Source organism: Fusarium venenatum (assembly GCF_020744135.1).
Source record: "Fusarium venenatum strain MPI-CAGE-CH-0201 chromosome Unknown EDB82scaffold_2, whole genome shotgun sequence".
In the NCBI taxonomy this organism is placed as follows: domain Eukaryota; kingdom Fungi; phylum Ascomycota; class Sordariomycetes; order Hypocreales; family Nectriaceae; genus Fusarium; species Fusarium venenatum.
Genome location: NW_027072130.1, coordinates 1,633,930 through 1,652,868, shown reverse-complemented (window position 1 = coordinate 1,652,868; position 18,939 = coordinate 1,633,930). Strand labels below are relative to the sequence as shown.

Sequence of the window (18,939 nt, the reverse complement as noted above, 5' to 3'; positions counted from 1 at the left end):
TCGCGTCTGGCTGGGGAACAACGAATTCACTCGAATTGGGGAACCGATGAACCAGGTTTCCGCAGATGAGCTTACGATTAGCCACTTTCAGAAACCATCCCGGCCACAATTACCAAGAACGGTTCACAGACGTCCACTATCAACGGTAAATTTGTATGGAAGGATGCTATTAGTATTTGCTAATTTTTTCAATGCTTAGGCCTGGTGGGTGGGTTTAGCTCACGACAAGCGAGTTCTGGGGACTTATGGAGGTGCGGGGACTGGTGGTCGGTGCGTGTGGGGTAGTCTAGATTTAGGATCTTGATCCAGACGCGACTGAGACAAGAACCTCGTCTCTCTACGGTACACTTGGACTCTGGCTTGGACTTTTCCCGAGCTATGCATTGGAACATGAGCTCATGGATGTTTACCCTGTCCTGTCTACTGCACCATGCCGCCGCCACTATGCAGGTATTTACTCTGCCCGCTGCCCCCTGAAGGTGCAGACCGCTAGATGATGGGTGATGGATAATGGCACTCAATCGTCGGGATTTGCCCCCGCGTGAGGCTTCATTTCCCCGTGGGGTTTCCTATCATAAACCGCGTATAAGCCGAGCCCACCCTTTTTTTTCTTTCCACCGGGATGTTACCGAGTCCAATGAAAGAAAGTTTGTCGATGACTCCGAGCTACGGTACGCTGTATCATTTGTTGACCTGATCAAGTTAAACTTATAGAGATACCTGCCAGCCTGCCTGACTCGCATCTGCACAAGATGCCATGCCTTGTTACTTGTGAGCTGGGAAGTTCAGGCAGCTACACCCTCAACAATGTCTTGCCCTGGACCGGCAATAATTAAGTTCAGCCTACTCAACATTTTACGTGCTGAAAATCCGGGATCCCCAAATGATCCGACATACCCTTTGCATCCGGGGTAATTAAGATGCGGGGTCGGCTCAGAATCCCATGAATACGTATACATATATCAAGGGCCATCAAAAGATGGTCATCGGAAGATCGGCCATCTCCCCGTGAATTCTCATTTCCCTCTGTCGTGTCTGCCACTCCAAGCCACTCAGATCTGGTTCACTGGCTGATATATCACAGTGAAACTGAGGACATTCAAGGTAGCTCAAATCGTGTTATGCTCGTAATACAAGAACAGATTCAGAGAATGTCTGATACTAAGCCAAGACACTAACAATAATCACATTGGCTATTACTGGCACACATCCCATGTCTTGATCAGAATGACTGCTTTTGTCAAACATACATTGGCTACCTACATAGGTCTCTGATCACGGAGTCAGTGTCCAAGTACAGATCGTAGCCACTTAACACCCCTTTCCGAATACGCCCCTCGCGTCCTCTTATAACTTGAGGCCCGCCTCAATAAGTGAGCGCCAAAGCTAGGTATGACATCAAAGCAACTCTGATGTCTTATCTCGTTCTTCCCCAGCCGTTCAGCCTTGGAGTGAGTAACCAACCTGACCGCTTTCGCTGCCAAGGCGGATTAGACGCTGTCTCATTTCTTCGGCTTTTCGCCTATCATCTTCCAGGAGTGGCTGAAAATCACACTTGTCGACCCAGCTACCAACTCCGTGTTGTAAGACGTTCCTCGCTCGGAGACTGTTGCCCTGTATGTGACCGACTGAGCCATGCAGCGTCATTCGTTCCTTGCTACTATTGTAGGCGCCACGATGCAGAATGTTATTGTTGTAGAATACAATGTCACCTGGCTCTAGCTTGACAATGAGCTGGTTAGGCAAATACTTGGCAAACGGGTCAGCGTTTCGCTCAGTCGAGGTCCTGGCGCGCTTATGTGAACCGGGCACAACGATGAGAGACTCATCCTCCCACAAGGCAAAATTATACTGAGCATGGTAGGCGTGCTTGCCAAGACGCTCCATCTCTTCCTCTTGACTAGCCTCAGCGGGGATATCATCGCGATGCCATCTCAACTCAAAATCCTTCTCTGGCCTAACAAGCATATTGAAGAGCTCCATCACGAGATGCTCATCTTGGCACTGTAGCAACTGTTTTACAATACCCAAGATGGTCTCAGAAAAGTACAGCTCGGTGAAAAGCTCGTGGCCTGGAAGTTCAGGGTTCATGAGATGCTGCACGCCCCATATTCCGTGCTCGCGCGCTTGGCTCGCGTCCCACGGAGGGAATTGCTTTGGGACCGTACGCACAAACGGCCATTGTCCATCGCGAGCCAGCTGAGTTGCCTTTGAGCTAACCTCGCGCAACGCTTCGAGCTTATCACTGTCCACGATCGACTTGATGACGACAAAGCCGTCTCTGTCGAGATCTTGGAGGTACTGCGAAGTTGGCATGGTATATGATGTGATATTGCACCGGCGTTGTCTATTGCGGCTTACGGTGGTGCGGTGCGGCGCGGAACGATGAACTAGCCGGTGGACCGCCGGTAAAATAGGGCAGAATTCCGCAACCCCTCTCTCGAGCTACCTAAGCACACCTGGGGGGATACAAGGCTTGTAACAACTCTTCGGCCAGAAGGGCAGGCAGTGTAGTAGATGTTGGAGATGCTTCGGGGTATCTCGAGACGAAGCGAGACTTGGCGCGGATATATGCAGAAAAGGGTTTCAGTATTGTTAAACGGCTGCAGGTAATAAGGCAGGTGTTTTCTTTCTTTCGTGCTACGAGTCCTCTTTATCAAACCCATGTGGGGAATTCCACTACTGTTACGGCCGGCTCGTTGCATCTGCGATGTCGGTTCAAGTAACGTAACAGTTGGGAGTATCAATTCGTAGTCAGACGCCTCGCGTGTATTGAGATTTCACGCCAGTATCAACTGTTTGTTGTCATAATCGTCATTCATTATACCGATTCTCAAGTCTTACTATCCCCTATACCAAAGCCATTTTGTCTATCTGCCTTACCATAATCCCTCAGTTGCACGCCTCGGCGGACCACCGCACAGCAAATCCCTTGACAGTCTTTTGAACATCCAAATCACCAGGGTCGTTCTCAAACAAAGGCTTGTCGAGTTTTCGCTCAGCAATCTGCTCCACCTCGAAGCCTTGCTCGCGCGCAATATCAAAGAAGCCCATGTCGAGTTCCTTCTTCCATGGCCGGTAAGAGGTGAAGAATACGTAGGCAACGCTCTCACGGGAGACTTTGAGTGTCTCCTTGATCGTCTTGACCATGTTTCCGTGCTCGCTGTGTCGGAATAGAAGATCAGCTAGAATAAGAGCATCGAAACGTTCCTTGTGAGAATCATGGGTTGGGTTCAGACGAGCCAGCAGTGGGACCGAGTCAGCGCCCCAAACGAAGCCCATGGCATCGACAGTGTTGGTGATGCGGCCACGAGGCTCGACAGTCTCGTCACACTCGTCAACATTCTTCTGCATGGTGCTGATGATATCAGGGTCCGGATAATCCGTCACGACGACCTTGCGCGCACCCAGGATAGCAGCGACAAGACTGGGAAGACCAGCGGCAGCACCGAGTTCAAGAACCGTCTTGTCCTTCACCCGTGAGGGATCCTCCTCGAAGAAATCAGAAATCATCTTTGCGCCGTTCCACAGATGATGAGCCTCAGTAGGGCTGGCGCCGACAAGATGCAAAGTTATAGGCTTGCCGCTCTGCATAGTGAAAACCTGAGATGTAGGCGGGGGCGTAGGGGGGCAGTAATCCTCTGGGTCGTCCATGAGGTCGCCGAAGCCGTAGTCTACTTCTCCAGACATTGTGATAAGCGATGGTGGTAGTTTAATGGTGAGTGAGTGTAGACCAAAATTGTGAGGTTTGGAGTAAGATTCCGGCGATCCGGTGAAGGTAGCTAAGATATTCCGTAGGCTGTATGAAGCTGGTCTTGGGGCCTTGACCTCTTTTTCTGGTATTTTCTCTAATAAACCTCAGTCTCTAGAGACAAAGCGCCGTCGGTCGATATTGTTGAATGTCATGGAAAAAAGAGTTTTGGTCTGAGTGGTGGGCCAAATGTGCGCTCACAGTGCGTGAAAAATCCACCTCTTGCTTTAACGCCATTATATGCGATAGGTACGCCAACAATAGCAATATACACGAATAGAAACTGCGCCCATTGCCACAACCTCAGACCCCCGAGACAGAAAGGGAGTTCTCTATCCGAATCGCTGTCGCGCCAACTCCCTCAACATACTCACAGTACCCTCCTCTCTCTCCATGTAGACCCTCTTCTTCTCCTCCATTTCCTCCCTCTTGGCTCTGTCGATCTCCTCTCTGCGAATCTCCCTTTCCGTTTTGCGTCGCTGCTCTCTCTCTTTGGCCTTTTTATACTCGTCTAGTGAATCGCCGCCACCCATGAGCTCCTTCTCGTCAGTAACTTCCATAGCGCCTGGGCTCTTGTCACGGAACGAGCGCATCTTATCTGCAACGGCTGTTTTCTTTTCGAGCATGCGCTCACGCGTTCCAGCTTCGGCACGGGGAACCAGCTCATCGAGTCGTTCTTTCTGTAAAGCCCTGTCGGCTTTGCGTGCGTTGCGGATGTCTTCGATGGATGCTTGTTTATCTTCCTCGGCGAGCTCAGCACGTAAAGATAAATCTTGGAGCGTGGGGATGCCTGGGCCGGAACGTCGTGCGCGATCTGATCCTGGAAGAGGAGGTCCATAGTCATCATCCTCATCTTCGCTACCTTGGTTCCCTGTATCCTTGAGGGGCTCCTCTTTTTCTTCCTTGGGCACTGAAGCACGTCTCGGTCGAGCTGTCACTGGATTTTCCGCGGTGATACGAGCATAAGTATCAGGGTCGTACCATCCCTCTGCAAGTTCATTGCGATTCCATTTCCCAATAAAACTCTTCCATCGTCCCTTGACCTCACGGTCATCCATTTGCGTCATGTCCTTTTGCTTCTGGACACTGAGATACTCGCCAAGAAGCGGTTCAAAGGCAGTCAGGTCTGCTTTTGATAAAGGTCGGGCATCAAACGGAAGTCTGACTGCGACTTCTGTTCTACGACTTGCATGATCCCGATGTTTGTGGGATGAGCGGTGATGGTGATGGCCATCATGATGTTTGGATGATGAATGGCGATGACTTGGCTCAGATAAACGTCCTTCATGTCGTGATGATGATAATTTTGATCGTTCATGCGCTGGTGATCTTGAGCGTGAGCGCGTGCTGGTTTTATTGTCGCGATCGTAGCTCCGTCTGTTGTGAGAGCCATAGTCCCGGCGCGGTGACCTTTCGCGGACCTTATCATGATTCCCCATTTTGACTCTGGTATATTATGGCGAGTAATCCGGATACTAAGACATGCGATTCAAATTCGATAAACCAATATTGAAACATGCAGTTAAAACAAGTTCAAAGCTCTTAAATAGATGAGATTTTGAGGTCAAGGGATAGCACAGTGTGCCCCGCTTTTCTCTAACGTTACGCTACCAGTAGCTCCAATTGTCTATATTCGAGTCGAGATCTGTTTTATTTTATACATTAAATTTTCTCATGATACCTCAAACATGCGGGCATAGAGGGAAAATAAACTCCATTATACGCAAATAACTTTTAAGTAACGGACGTATTCTGCCAAAGTATTTTTATACTTTGCGCTATGGCGTTCTTGGTCGCTCAGCGACCTTGCTATTCCGCTTATGTTCGCTCACAAAGGGTATATATCCTCCTCCAATCTGACGAGCTCCTCCAAGTCATGATAGTTTTCTAGATTCGTTCTGTTCAATATGCTGTTATGTTGAGAGCATCAGACTGGTAAAAAAAAAATCAGAAAAAAATCAGCTCCCTCTGGCATCAACGGATGCCCGGGGGCGATATCGAGTAATTTAGCGCTCTGATATTATCCGGTTCCTGCATAAATGCCTTCTAGGCCTGGCTCTCTACTTCCACCGCTGCCTCACTGTTGCCATGTATGACACATCCCAAGCATTGACAGTCATCTCCGCATGGGCAACTCGCTTCCTCTCCTGCACACGAGTCTCCAAATGGATAGCTGACAAAGAAGAAGTCATTGGCCGACAATGCCTGCTCTTCACTAAGACCGGAGGCTGCTTCGGAAGGAGTCTGTGGGGCGACTGGCGACACGGTGCCCTCAGCCGAACCGATAGAGGGTGCAACCGCAGTGTTTGCGTTCATGCTGTGGCCGTTTGTTGCTGGTATCTCGCTGCCGTTAACATGTCCGTTACTGTGCCCGTTGACATGGGTGTAGCCTGTTTCCATCATGCTCTGCCAAGCCGATTTCACATAGTTCTGTGTCGCCTCGTTATACGGATGAGCTGCACAGCCGACACACTCACACGCGGCACCACAACTACATTGATGAGAAGTACCCGCGGCGGGGTGCGGAGTTTGGAATGGCGTCGCACCAGGCATACCATAGGGTGACGGCATGCCTCCTTGGCTAGCAAACGTCATGGTAGCCATGACTTGTCTCCATTGTTCCGGTTGAAGAGGCTGCAAATACGATCCATACTGAGGTGGGTAGGTGAATACTGTTGGTTGAGGATAGTAGGCATACATGCCATTAGGCATTATGACGGGTGCCGGAAAAGGCATCATCATACTATTGGGCGTGGGTAAGTCGCCAGGTGGTATAGCATCAGTCTTCTGGTCAGTCTTGGGTGAGTCATTCTTCGAAGAACAGCAACTCTTTTTGGGTTTTGGAGGGCTCGGCACAGACGCGAGTGTTATAGGAGTAGAGACCGCGTTTCGGGCACTCCCTCCTCCACAGCAAGATCCGACTTTGGGTGCAGGCGGGTTTGGTTCTTCTAGAACTTGCGTAGTTGTCATTGAACCTGCGTGGTTGTCCATTATCGTTTTCGAGCTATTTGGGCTCAGAATAGGAGCTTGGACTTGTTGGAACATTGGATACATGACAGGACCAAAAGGGCTTTCTGCAGGAGTCATGCCCATGCTCCCGTACGGATTCATATCAGCAAGGGGTGTAGGAGACTTTGGGGTGGCGTCCTCGAAAGAAGGTAGAATGTTGAGCATTTTGGGATCCATCCGCTGCAAAGCTGTCGGGTCAACCGATTCCCTGCGACTCGAGTTGCTCCCCTTGGAACTCGTCTTTTGCACTCGATAACCAGAGCCTGGGGTCTTGCTAGCAGGGCTTTGGGGTGCAGAGCTGTTCGCACTGTCGCCATTCTCGGGGTTAATAGTTGGTGATTCGGCGCCTTTGCTAGGACCACAATGGCAGGGTTGTTTCTTAGGTATGGCAGCCGTGACCCTTCCGCAAGAGCATGGGCGTGAGGCCGGATGAGGACAGCTACTTAGAGGTCTGCCTGGCTTTCTCACGGGCACCATTAGTCGCTCGTTGGCATGTGTACACTTGGTAGAGCGATGGCCCCGGATACAAGGCTCGCTACAAGGTCAAGAGTTAGTCAAGTCTACCGAGTCCTACGGGTGCCAATCAGGCCAGGCCGAGCGGCAACATACCAGGCCATTTTTATTCCATTGATGAGAGGCATGGTGAGGAGGTCGTCCGAGGAGTAGTATGTATAACGGATGACAGAGGTGGAACAAGACGGATGGGTTGTAAGGATTGTGGCCGGCGCAAAGCCGCAACGGGAGCGAGCCTACGACGAGAACGCGATTCTCGCGAATTTCGACATGGAAATGTGAGGATCCGTGTGAAGCGACGCAAATTATTCGGCGATAACCAAGGCTTGTAATGTCTCCGCGATGAGCGAGGGGCTACAAAAGATGAGGTTTGTGTCGGCTGTAGCGCAAGTCGTCGATCTCGGTGTGGGGGTTCGATATTCGATACAAAACTGTCGTACTTGAACTCGCTGGTGTACAGAATAATTATGAGTGTACGTGGACTTGTAGTAGTGACTGATTGAAGCCCAATATGGTTTCCGTTGGCGTTGTGTTGAAAGTAGAAGGTGAAACAAAGCCAACAGAACAGACCAGCCAGAGGAAGTGCGATGTTGACTAGACTTGTCTTGTAATTCAGGGACCCAGCGCCTGCGCCTGCGTCTGCCGCTACCTTGTCAGCAGCAAAAGCGAACAGCGGGTTTTCTACCTGCAAAGGTGCATCAACCCCCCACTATGCGGGGGCTGCAGCGCTGCAGCGGACAAGCTAGGCTAGCAAGAAGCGCTCCAAAAGGGTGTCTAATCCTAGCGAGGCACTTGATTAGCAAGATCATTGCGACGCTAGTGACAAGCCAAACTTGAGGTGCAGCATCTATCATTTGATGTCTTGTCAGGTCATGTCGGAATGTATTCACGGAATAGACATGTTCGAGATTATTGACAAGTGAGGATATATAAATATACTGGAGTTTGTAACGGATAATCTTCAACGTCTTGAAATAAAACATGACTTCATTTCCATGACAACAACCTCAAAAAAGCCAAGACCGAATTCATCCCGCAGCCCCGTTCCTTACAGAAACGAATGAACCCATCCATTTTCCGGCCGCCGGTACGGAGCAGTGCATTTGATCGGCCGAAGCCGACAATTTACCTCCGTTGGACGGCCGATACTGCCTCGGTATGATACCCAGCAAATGACACCAATACAAGATAAAATATATTAAAAAAATTACCAGACCATCAGATAGAGTCAGATACTTAAAATACCTCTCCAACGTAATTCTTTAACCTTCTTGCCGCTTCTCTCTTACCTCTCCACTACCGTATGCTCGCTCCATCAGCCAACCTGGCCGGTGAGCAAGTTTCCATTGGCTCACAGGCCCCGGCCGCTTCAACACCATCATAGCTCATGCACAAGTCTCTTGCCCTTTTTCTTCCTCCTCACCTTGTCTTTGCTTCATGCACACCAAGATAATCCCATTCGTATTATTATTCTCCGTGACGTAGACATGAGTACCAAATCATATAACTTACAAGTCGTCAAAGGCACGGCCCGTTGCTTCAGCCCATGCGCGGCTCTAAACCTCACAGGCCTTAAACCAACCAAGATACAGTGATTACGAGACTTATTCCCATAGAACCATGTCCTTTCCATAATAGCGTTACATTCTCTCTCTGTTCTAGGCTCATCTCCTGTGAGATCCTCGCCTAGTTTCTTGCCACGGCTTCCCCTAGTCGAGCGTGACTCTCCATGACTGGCTTTGATATTGGATCTTTTCAATGTGATCTTCAAAGGCCTGGCGTCACACAACAACTCACAGCACATCTGATTCCTTGGTCCGGTCTTGGTCTTGGCTTTAGTCTTGCGCCGTTGAATTGCGCCATCTTGCAGATTGAACCGGTTACGCTTAATTCATTAACTGGTATCCTCGAGCTTCGCCTATCGTTATGCGCCCTTTTCCTTTTCCGAGTCGTCGGAATCCGCAAACATGTCCACCGCTCGCATCCGCCTTCTAGGTGGTCCAGCTCTGGACGCTTGTTCTCGGTCATTGTTTCCACTTTCAGTGGGGGGCTGTTCTAAAGGTGCTGGTGGCGGTTCACTTCCTACAGCCTCGTCCTCGTCCATTGGTTCGCCAACCACATCATCCTCCTCAATCGGCTCGCCTTCGATATCATCCTCGTCAATAGGTTCTCCTTCAATGTCGTCCTCTTCCACCGGCTCCCCTATAACATCGTCTTCCTCGATCGCCTCGCCCGGCACATCATCCTCTTCTTCAACCGCAGTTGATACTGGCAGTACCCGCGCTTGAGCATCTTCCACCGTCTTCCATTTGCCCTTCCTCCCTTCGTTACTCTCCTTTTCGGTAATAGTCGATGATGGTGGGTTTTCGAAGCTTCGAACAAATAACTCATGGCTCTCAGCTGGGAAGACACACCATCCCTCCCAAAGATTAAGGACAAGGTGAATACTACGCTTCCATTTTTCGGCGCGTAAACGACCCAATTTAAGCCGCTCAGCCATAAGGCCTAGTGTTTCAAAGGTTTTGCGGTCCTTTAACGATGTCTCGAACAGTTGTCGAAATCGCCATGCATGCCGTACGCCGCTTGTTGATGAAGACGACAGTATATCACTTACGACATACAAGCCTACTAGGCTAGCAGCACTGATGTCAACACCCTCCTCCCTCGATGCCTCTTCCTGCGCGCCCGGTTGTACGTCTTTAGCGTCTGGTTTCTTCTCAGGATTTGCGCCGGTAAGGGCAATTGGCTTCTCAACGTTGAATGTGATCATTCCTACAACCTCGTCAACTCCCCGGCTTGCATGAGCGATCGCAAAGCTTGTGATCCTTGCGACGTCGCCCTTTCTCAGCCTTGACATTGATGTCGGTAATCGCGCCAGTAAGTGTGTGAGCTTGGCCTTGTCCAGGGGGTTGAGGAATGTCTTCTCGGACTCGGGATCTGCGGTTTCACGCTTGTTCTCATCGTCAAAGTCCTCGTCGTCCGATGAGTTGTACTCTGAATCCGATACAAACTCATCAAGTTTGGTTGTGTACTCGAATTTGAGGTTCTTCTCCGGGGCCTTCCACGCATGCGAGCCGTCGAAAAGGGGAACGTATTTGCCCTTCTGTCGCGATTGTTGTGAACCTGTGATGATCTCCCATAATCTCCATCGATACCATATACCACCTTGACTTCTTGCGTCCCATATCCATGCCCATTTCTCTTCTCTCTGAACCTCAGGCCGTGACATTAGCAATGCCTCAAACTCTGGGCCGTGCTCGAGAGCCCCTTCGATGACCTTGCTGATCAATTGAATAATTTTGACGTCTGATGGAGGTTTGACTGGCACGTGTAACAAGTTAGACCGGTTGACGCCAGCACCAGGAGGTCCGTATGAGGTTGGAGGCGCAAATCCTTTGTGAAAGCCGTGCTGTACGGGTGCATTCTGTGGTCCTGATGGCTGCTCGACAGGTTTCGCTCCAAAAGGATGGGATGCCGAGTTGGAACCAATGGCTGGCAACGCTACTGAACTCGCAACAGCCGAGGAAAGATGTCGATGCAGAGATAAATAGTAACCATAGCCCAGATATCGGTTCTGTAACGCGTTGACGGCTGCCTCGATCTCGTTCGCGGGTGTATCCTGGGACAGAATCACAATCGAAACTGCATGCTTTCGTTCTGATCCCGCAGAGCCAGTGGAGGGAGTCATTTTGACATCATCAACTACCAAGCTCTCTGGAATCAACGCCTTGATTGTAGCTGGTGAGGTTCCTGGTGGTATGTTCGACAGTCGCAACGTAGGCTTTGCAATCGCTTTCTCCTCGGCTCGATTCGTCGCGCCATCCATATCCTCATCATCACTCGTGTTAAAAACTCTGGATGCTGGAAGTGCTCCTCCACTACCACTGCCCTCGTCATAACCCAGTACTCCTTTCTCACGAGGTGCCCGCGCAAAGTCCTGGAAAGATCGCTTCTTCCCGAACGTGGACGGCGGTGGTCCCAAGCTTCCTGGACCACTCTTTAGTCCTGAGGTGCCAAAATGTCGTCGACCAGGTCCTGAGGGAGGCGGCGGGCCTCCAAATCCTTGTCGAGGGCGCGAAGGCGCTGAATAGCCGGGCGTGCTGTGGCCATCATAATCATCGTCGCGGTCGAAACTCTTAACAAATTCGTTGTACACGGCGGCAGTTTCGGCTTCTTCTCGTAATCGCTTGGCTTCGGCCTCTGCTTTCTGCTTCTCAAAGGCAGACTGTTTGGATGGTTTTTGAAGCTTAGCTTCTAGGTTTGGGAAGTCGGGGGCGCCCTTGCCGGAGGACATGATCGGTCTTGTGTCGCGAATGATTTTTATTGGTACATTTCTAGTGCTCGTGAGTGGTTTCGGGGTCGAAAGTGGAAAGTGAAATGTCGACTACAAGAGAACGAAGTGATGTCGTTTAGAGCTGAGCGGAGCTTGGCTGTCGCAACTTTGAGGCGCATCGAGTTAACCTAGACCCAGACGTGGGTCCAAGCAACCTTCAACACCACTAACAAGACTCACTCTCACCATGTCTCATATGATTGGAATGATTATGCTTATCGAACGAGGCACAAGCTGCTTTTCATATCTCGTAATGGATAAGTCGTGCCATTCTCGTGCAGTGTCTTCTTTTTGTTTCATTTTATCTCATGGCTAAGCCATCTCAACGCTATGATGCCCTCTTTTGAACTGTCTCCTGCGCAACCTTGGCTGTTGCGTTCACAATCAGCTCGTGCTCATGAGAGTGCACCTTTTCCTTATACTCTTCTAGACTCTCACCCTTCCACTCGATCTCCTTGACCAGGATAGGAGTACCCCTGTCAACCTCAGCAATTACGTAGTGGGCCATGATACCCGAGCGTGTTAGTCGTCCGGCCTTGAATTCATCATAGGCTCGCTCAATGGCACTAGCTCCGTCAAATTCTCCAGGAAGCGCACTGAAAAAGCAGAGTTAGCGTCCAAACAAATTTCTTAGGCAAATACATATATCGGGAACACTGACGGATGAAGATTAATGATGTTGATGCCCGCCTTTTTGATGGGATCAAGGAAAGCAGTCGAGAAAACGTGCATCCAACCAGCGAGAACAATCAGTTCAGGCTTCACCTCTGCTGATAGGATTTTCTCTGCCAATGCGGCGTCGTACTTTTGACGGCCCTCAACAACTTTCTGCTCGTCTGTCTCTCCCTTCTTCAGGAAACCGCCGCTGATCAGGTTGAAGTATTCCCATGGAATACCTGGTCATGAGTTAGTTATTGTGCAAATAGACGTGAACTCCAAGGCTATAAGAAAAATGTCGTACCTGCTTTCTCTGCCCGAACAGTCGCATGTGCATTCTTGCGGTTCACGATGAGAGAAATGATACGACTGTTTGGGAGAGAACCTGTGGAAATCGCATCTATGATGGCTTGAAAATTAGAGCCAAAGCCTGAGGCCATGACAAGAATCCGGCATGGTGAGTTATCCTGGCTGGACATTTTAAAGAACCTGGCGAAACAATAAAACGATATGCGTGAGTTACTAGTTCCAGGGTATCAATCGATCTCCAACATCAAAACTTTGCCCCTCCAAAGGGTATCACGTGATGCCGATAGCGGCAGACACACAGTTATGCTGCAATAGCGAGTAGTAAATGTATGAAGGATCCATTTTATATTTCTTTTCTAACGCTGAATCATTATTTGCCAGTGTCTCGTTTTAATTTGTGTCTCGGCTGCATAACGACGGTTGTTGCCGGTACGTTGTTTCCATACCTGGGCTGCAATTTAAGCGTGGATTGGGGTAAATCGACAGGACAAATCTACTTTGGTACTGATCTGCCCATGAAAGATTCCGTTGGGATATTCTCTTCTCGGCTAGGCATCTATACAATAAATAGCATTATGGACTTGTATGAAAGATGTGGTTGTGATATCTTGAGCTTAAGAATCATCCAGAAAGAATGTGATAATCGCCTTATAGGGTATTCCGAACCTGAAATTTAATTGTCTTCACGATAATCAAACAGTCAGCCTTTAAACTTTACCACATGCCTACACAAATAAACAACAGAAGAGTCTACTTTCAAATAGCCTAGACTGAGTTACTACCCTGTGCTTTCAGGGACCAATACTTGATACCCTGGCTACATGTTAAAATAGATTGCATTTGAGTCCAAATCTCGGCTCCAAGCTTGGACACACACAACTTCAGACAATTCATTTCCGGTTAACGAACTCATGTATATGAATATCCGCGTTAACTGAGACGCCTCTCTCGGCTTATTTCACTTGCCTATTACATTCGCCCCGCTATAGGACTATGCTGCCAGAATGTAGTCCAATGATGTTACACTGGGCTCACCTTCCCTTCTTGTCATGTCATGTCATGTCATATCACGTTCCAATTACAAACACGTTCGGTTTTCAACAAACAATATTTTCTTTTGCTACTACAAACGCTTCAACTATTATCATCTAAAGCCCTAAACGATTCGAAATTTGCGCTGAAAACATGTATACAGGGCGGAGCAAAATGTGACGGGCAAGACCATCTGATGTTCTATCATAGCTTGGCCTTGGCCTCTCCAACTGGCGCCCGACCCTTTGCGAGCTCATCACATAATACCAGGGGACGTCCGCCTCTGCTTCCGTCCTGCGTCATCAATCCATTATACACACCATTTGTCTCTCTTCCGACGCCATCGTTCTTCATCTCCCTCCAGCGCCACTTCTCACCAAGCTCGCCGCCCTGACCTTGCAAGACATCGGCGATCTTCTCACCAAGGTTGGGGAGGAACTTGTATCCGTGCCCGCTGTCTCCTGTCGCGACAAAGAGTCCCTTCCAGCCAGGGTGATAATCGATGAGCCACTCGCCGTCTCGTGTATCGGAGTACCAGCAGATTCGCGCCTCCCTCCATGGCCGGGTTTCCAGGCCACGGATAGGACACAAGTCTTTGAGGGCACGGCGGAGATCTTTGTCGGCCTCGGTAGAAAGAGGGTTTGCTGAGTCGTTGCGGGTGGTGTAGGGTTGAGATGCGATGAAAGGCTCCCTCTTGTCGTTGGGTGAAGGGGGAAGAGCGTTGGTGATCTTAACAGGGTTGATGTATCCGAACGTGTGGCGGGCGACCTTGAGAACGTTGTTTCGTGGGGGGATGAGGAACAAACCAGTGCTAAGATTCAGTACCACAGGGAAGTTATCCAGACGCTTCTGCTCCTCTGGTGTAATGTCCATGTAGGTGACTGCATGGCCAGTAGCCTCTGTTCTACCTCGAAGGTCGACAAGCGAACCCGACCAAGCACCCGCAGCAACCATGACCACTTCGGCCTTGAGAACCTTGGAATCGCTCAGCTTCGCGCCGACAACTCGATCGCCCTCTGTCACGAGCTCTGTGACCTTGCCGTTGACGAACTCGATACGTCCTGTGGCACTGGCCTGCTTGTAGAGCCACTTCATACCCTCTCCAGCATCAGCCCAACCAGAGTTACCGTTCAGGTAGCCCCAGTCGCCAGGATATCCGTCCGTACCGAGGAACTCTTGTAGTGCTTTGGTGCTCTCAAGCCTCTGGATTTTGTCCATGGGCAGGCCGGTCTGCGCAGCGATCAATTCGACGTTCTTTGCGCTCTCCTTGGTATAGTCCATGCCAGACTTCTTCATCTTAAAGTCCTTGGGCGTTTCGCTTGCGCAAAGGACAAAGCCGGACTCGGAGTACCGTCCTTGACCGCCGACATCTTCGTCACCCTGCTTTCGCCATTCCTTTTGCGCCTCAGCGGCGAGGGCAGCGTAGTGTGGATCTGAGTAATCGGCTCGCACGATTCGGGACGAGTCTACACTGGCACCATCCTCAGGAGGGAACTGGCCAGCGCATTCTTCGACGATGGTGATCTTGGTGTTGGAGTAATGAGGTCGCTTGGTCAAAGCCCAGGCAGTACCGAGGCCGAATACGCCAGAGCCGACGATGAGGATGGAGGAGGGAGCGGCTGCCATTGCGACAGACAGATGAGAAATGAGTTGCAAGATGGAAAGAAGAACACAAGCGCCTGCAAGAGAACAGTCACTTATCTACGAGACTATCAACAAAAGCAAGTCTAGATGAGCCGATGAATTCGAAAGACTTTTCCCCCGTTCCCACACCGATCCCGGCGCTGGCTGGCCGGGGAGGCGTCGTCAAAAAGACTAAACATAACTAAAGAATGGGCTGATTAGCGTTGGGGTTGCCGACGATCGGGGTTGGTCTCCTGGTTGACCTTGAGTGATGCCATTATTGGAGGGCACGCGAGTGGGTCTCTGTGCGGTGAGAACAACCGCGTTCTTATCGTTATCGCACAAGCATGCACATTTCAAGAACTGCAAAAACGTCAAAAAGGCGACAGCTTTGGGAGAGAACTTGAACTTTATTTCTATCTCACTACTGTGAAAAACTATTCACCTGGAGGCATTTCTCGCAGGTGTTAGTTCAAGTCATTATGGTAACGAACACCATATGCTTGTCGCCTTGCCACAGTCGCCAGAGGCTTGCTCTCCATTGCGCTCACTCACAAGCCCGTCACCGAACTTGTGTTTCTTTCATGGAACCATCCAAAGGGCTCATGTCAACAACCTTCCTCGTCTTTGTTTCATCAGCCCCTCTCAACTCAACGAATCCCTGAAATATTAAGGCGCTCAAATCAACTGAGCGCATGCGCCGCAGTACCGGCGCGAGCAATCTATGAGATGTGTTGCGGGATGAGTATCTTATCTTTTTCCCCCTGAACCGAAATCCCTCGTGAAAATCCCCCGCCTAACCGCCCTCCCAACGCCAATGCAATGCAGAAAAGATTCAAAATGGTACAAACGCAAGTTCCTGGCTTCCATCCTGGGCGTCAAGACCAGGTGGAAACCAGTGAATTGAAAAGCAATCGTGGTATCGTGACGGTTTGTCTAATCATACACGTCGATAAGATAGTGGTGGTGTGATGTGTTGGGTAAGAGATGACATAGTGACACCTTAGACCTTTCGGAAATCTTGAGAACAGTTAGCATGACGTACTCAAATAGAATGACAAGAGTGAACAAACCTTGCAACACAGGATAGATCATCTCGAAGGCCTGGTAGATTTCCTCGCGGACTTTGGCACCTGTCAAAACGATCTTTCCACTGACGAAGATGAGTAGCACGATCTTAGGTTTGATCATGCGGTAGATAAGACCAGGGAACAGCTCAGGTTCGTAGGAACTGAAATTGTGATGGCGAGATGCCAGACCCTCCAGTCGGATAGGGAACTTGATATCGCAAGAGCCAACAATGTTCTGAATCTTGAAGTCGGTGAACTTGGCGTTAAAACCAAGCTTCTGAATGATACGGGCGTACTTTCTGGAAGCGAGCTTCGAGTCATCCTCAGACTTGGCACCGGTGACAACCATCTTGCCGGAAGCGAAGATCAGGGCGGTCGTCTTGGGCTCACGAATTCGCATGATGACGGCAGCGAAACGCTTGGTATGTTAGCAACATGTTTATACTCAGTGTACTCATATAGTCTGATGTACCTTGGGGTTGTACTCTGCGTTACGCGCGTGCAGAGCGATGGTCTTGAGGTCCAAGCGGCAGTCAAGGTTCACTGTAGCCACGATGTTCCTTTAAATTTGCGAGATAAGCCTCACTGAGCATAAAAAGGTCACTCAGGAGGATACATACTGTAGAGTGGGAGTGATTCCACTGGGTCCTTGAGTAGCAGCAGGCGTCGCGACAGGCGTTGCGGGTGCCACCCCGTTGCCATTTGCCGCCTGCTGACCATTAGGAGCAGGTTGCTGAGCATCGCTGTTGCCGACAGGCGGCGGTGTGAGCTCGTTCGTGGCTCCGGGGAACGACAGCGATCCAGGCGCAGTAAAGGCCTTGGCTTGCGCCGCGTTGGACGGGTGAGTCTGGATGCCTTCCATGATTGGAGTCGGTATCGAGAAGTGTCAACGGTTATGAACAATCGCTGAACAGATCTATGAGCAGACTGAGGTTAGCATCGCGTATTGAATAATAATAAAAAACATGCATCCTACCCTATGAGGGAGATGCGATCGCTATGTGGATGATGTAACGGGATACAGAAAATGCAGCGCCGTTGATATGATGTAGAAGGGAAGTTAAGAAAAGGGAGAAGAAGCTGGCCTTTTATAGGCGGAGTGGGGCAGTGCGGTGATTCATGGGGCACATACCAATAGTGGGAGAGAAACAAGTGAATGTGTCCCCTACAAAGAAACTGACCCAGCAATTGAATAGATTGTTCCGGAAAGCGTCGAATGAATAGATTCGATGCAGAACGGTATAAAAACGAAATAAAGGCGGTCGATTTTTTTTTTGGTAGGCGATACTCAAGATATCGGCCAAAGAATTAGGTATTGGAAGACCACGAGCTTCTTTCACTTCACAGCAGCTTGTTTTTTTTTTTCTTTCTTTCTTTTCTTTTATTGTTGTCTACAACAGCGCAACGAATCTGATGTGACGATGACGGCTGTCGGCGGGGATCGCTTCGTTCCGGTCGTCGTTGATATCGATTGCGCGCGAGGAGCGAAGAGGGAAAGGAACGTGTTTCAGTTCTTTCTTGTGACCTGGTTGATTAGGGTGTCTGCACCAAGTTCTTTTCTTGCTGTGCTAGAGAGTGGGATCACGTTTGCAGTAGAGCAAGATCGTGACGTGGAGACAAAGAGAAGTGACAATAACCTTTTATCCCAAAGAGATGTGAGGTTGTGAATATTGTCAAGATGAGGAAGGTTGGTTAGGTAATGGAGGTGTGATGTGGGGTGTGACGTCGTGGGGGGAGCAAGAATAAAAAGAGTGGCCGGACGTAAGTGGTTGGTACGTAGGGCCGTCAATCGGAACTTCCACGCAGGTCTTTCGAAACAGGCGGGCGAGGGGAGGGCTGGCTACTTATAATTTTGGGCAAAGGCTGCTCAGGCAGGACACCCCAGGCAACAACACAACCTGTGGCGGCGACGCTGGCAGGCTTGGCGTGCGCTAGTTTGTGCACTAAACTCTGTCGGTCCAATCAAACACTCTTGCGACGCTGGCTTTATCTCCTTTTTTCCCACACACGCACCCCAGTCCAAGGCTTAAACCCCTGAAGTATCGCTATAACATACTCAAAGTCTATGTACAAGTGACTTTTCCACACGAACCTCGGATTTGGGTTACCTTCTTCAGTGTATGGTCTAGCACCTGCAACGCACTGAGTAGCCCTGCACTGGGGGGGGGAAAACAAATCTCTTCCAGATCGCCACTACAAACAAGTAGGTAGGCAATGTGCCCTGCTGCCCGACATTGGCCGCGGCTCACTCTCAGCCTGTAATGTCCTGTTCTCACTGAGAAACAAGATCATGAGGAAGGAATCGTTCGTGCCCAAGCGTGATAGCCCATTCGGCATGTGTCCGTCACCAGAAACCTGACTGTCGATGTAAACAGGAAAAGAAAGAAAAGTAGAAAAGAGTACAGAGAAAGTATTGGATCATGCTTACCAGTTCTTTCTTTGTCTTGTCTTGTTTTTTTTTTTTGTTTCTGTCCTGATTAATCAGAGGACGCATGCCTCCTGTAGCCCCTAGCGCGACCGAGGATGTCTGGCGCGGTCAGCCCACCTGCCTGCCTCCTCTCGTTTCTTTTCCTGTCGTCATCTTCCCCCTGGACTTTCTTTTCTGTCCCTCCGTCACCTCACCTTGCCTCTCACCTCCTCTT

At 49.9% G+C, this 18,939-nt stretch overlaps 8 protein-coding genes across 8 annotated transcripts; all 8 read right to left on the bottom strand.

The window, feature by feature from the left end:
* Positions 1 to 1,075: 1,075 nt before the first annotated feature.
* On the bottom strand, positions 1,076 to 2,775 carry EDB82DRAFT_132356 (uncharacterized protein). Its single transcript, XM_025733407.2, has one exon. The coding sequence runs from the start codon at positions 2,314 to 2,316 to the stop codon at positions 1,441 to 1,443; it is 876 nt and encodes a 291-aa protein (XP_025584316.1). The 5' UTR covers positions 2,317 to 2,775; the 3' UTR covers positions 1,076 to 1,440.
* On the bottom strand, positions 2,605 to 3,886 carry EDB82DRAFT_132287 (uncharacterized protein). Its single transcript, XM_025733406.2, has one exon. It carries the CDS (start codon positions 3,688 to 3,690, stop codon positions 2,893 to 2,895), a length of 798 nt encoding a protein of 265 aa, XP_025584315.2. The 5' UTR covers positions 3,691 to 3,886; the 3' UTR covers positions 2,605 to 2,892.
* Positions 3,602 to 5,273, bottom strand: EDB82DRAFT_495430 (uncharacterized protein). The gene has a single exon (XM_065608511.1). The coding sequence runs from the start codon at positions 5,188 to 5,190 to the stop codon at positions 4,084 to 4,086; it is 1,107 nt and encodes a 368-aa protein (XP_065464549.1). The 5' UTR covers positions 5,191 to 5,273; the 3' UTR covers positions 3,602 to 4,083.
* Positions 5,274 to 5,797: 524 nt separating this feature from the next.
* On the bottom strand, positions 5,798 to 7,401 carry EDB82DRAFT_544818 (uncharacterized protein; the record flags this gene model as incomplete). The annotated part of the gene is made up of 2 exons (XM_025733405.2): positions 5,798 to 7,295; positions 7,370 to 7,401. 2 exons carry the CDS (start codon positions 7,399 to 7,401, stop codon positions 5,798 to 5,800), a joined length of 1,530 nt encoding a protein of 509 aa, XP_025584314.2.
* A 1,796-nt stretch (positions 7,402 to 9,197) lies between these two features.
* Positions 9,198 to 11,740, bottom strand: EDB82DRAFT_459460 (uncharacterized protein; the record flags this gene model as incomplete). The annotated part of the gene is made up of 2 exons (XM_065607866.1): positions 9,888 to 11,740; positions 9,198 to 9,803 (listed from the first exon to the last, which is right to left on the bottom strand). Exons 1-2 carry the CDS (start codon positions 11,565 to 11,567, stop codon positions 9,198 to 9,200), a joined length of 2,286 nt encoding a protein of 761 aa, XP_065464548.1. The 5' UTR covers positions 11,568 to 11,740.
* Positions 11,741 to 11,795: 55 nt separating this feature from the next.
* EDB82DRAFT_495426 (formyl transferase) lies at positions 11,796 to 12,778 on the bottom strand. Its single transcript, XM_025733403.2, has 3 exons — positions 12,568 to 12,778; positions 12,268 to 12,502; positions 11,796 to 12,202 (listed from the first exon to the last, which is right to left on the bottom strand). The coding sequence occupies exons 1-3, from the start codon at positions 12,740 to 12,742 to the stop codon at positions 11,935 to 11,937; spliced, it is 678 nt and encodes a 225-aa protein (XP_025584312.1). The 5' UTR covers positions 12,743 to 12,778; the 3' UTR covers positions 11,796 to 11,934.
* Positions 12,779 to 13,808: 1,030 nt separating this feature from the next.
* On the bottom strand, positions 13,809 to 15,230 carry EDB82DRAFT_427959 (FAD dependent oxidoreductase; the record flags this gene model as incomplete). Its single annotated transcript, XM_025733402.1, has 1 exon — positions 13,809 to 15,230. One exon carries the CDS (start codon positions 15,228 to 15,230, stop codon positions 13,809 to 13,811), a length of 1,422 nt encoding a protein of 473 aa, XP_025584311.1.
* Positions 15,231 to 16,230: 1,000 nt separating this feature from the next.
* Positions 16,231 to 17,159, bottom strand: EDB82DRAFT_473965 (transcription factor TFIID-domain-containing protein; the record flags this gene model as incomplete). Its single annotated transcript, XM_025733401.1, has 4 exons — positions 16,231 to 16,247; positions 16,301 to 16,715; positions 16,770 to 16,857; positions 16,918 to 17,159. 4 exons carry the CDS (start codon positions 17,157 to 17,159, stop codon positions 16,231 to 16,233), a joined length of 762 nt encoding a protein of 253 aa, XP_025584310.1.
* Between the last annotated feature and the right edge of the window lie 1,780 nt (positions 17,160 to 18,939).

Coding starts and splice junctions, on each gene's coding strand:
- EDB82DRAFT_132287 (XM_025733406.2), bottom strand. CDS start 3,690: ATGTCTGGAGAAGTAGACTACGGCTTCGGCGACCTCATGGACGACCCA.
- EDB82DRAFT_132356 (XM_025733407.2), bottom strand. CDS start 2,316: ATGCCAACTTCGCAGTACCTCCAAGATCTCGACAGAGACGGCTTTGTC.
- EDB82DRAFT_495426 (XM_025733403.2), bottom strand. CDS start 12,742: ATGTCCAGCCAGGATAACTCACCATGCCGGATTCTTGTCATGGCCTCA. Junction 12,503..12,567: donor TGTTCGGGCAGAGAAAGCAG/GTACGACATTTT, acceptor ACTCATGACCAG/GTATTCCATGGGAATACTTC. Junction 12,203..12,267: donor AACATCATTAATCTTCATCC/GTCAGTGTTCCC, acceptor CTGCTTTTTCAG/TGCGCTTCCTGGAGAATTTG.
- EDB82DRAFT_495430 (XM_065608511.1), bottom strand. CDS start 5,190: ATGGGGAATCATGATAAGGTCCGCGAAAGGTCACCGCGCCGGGACTAT.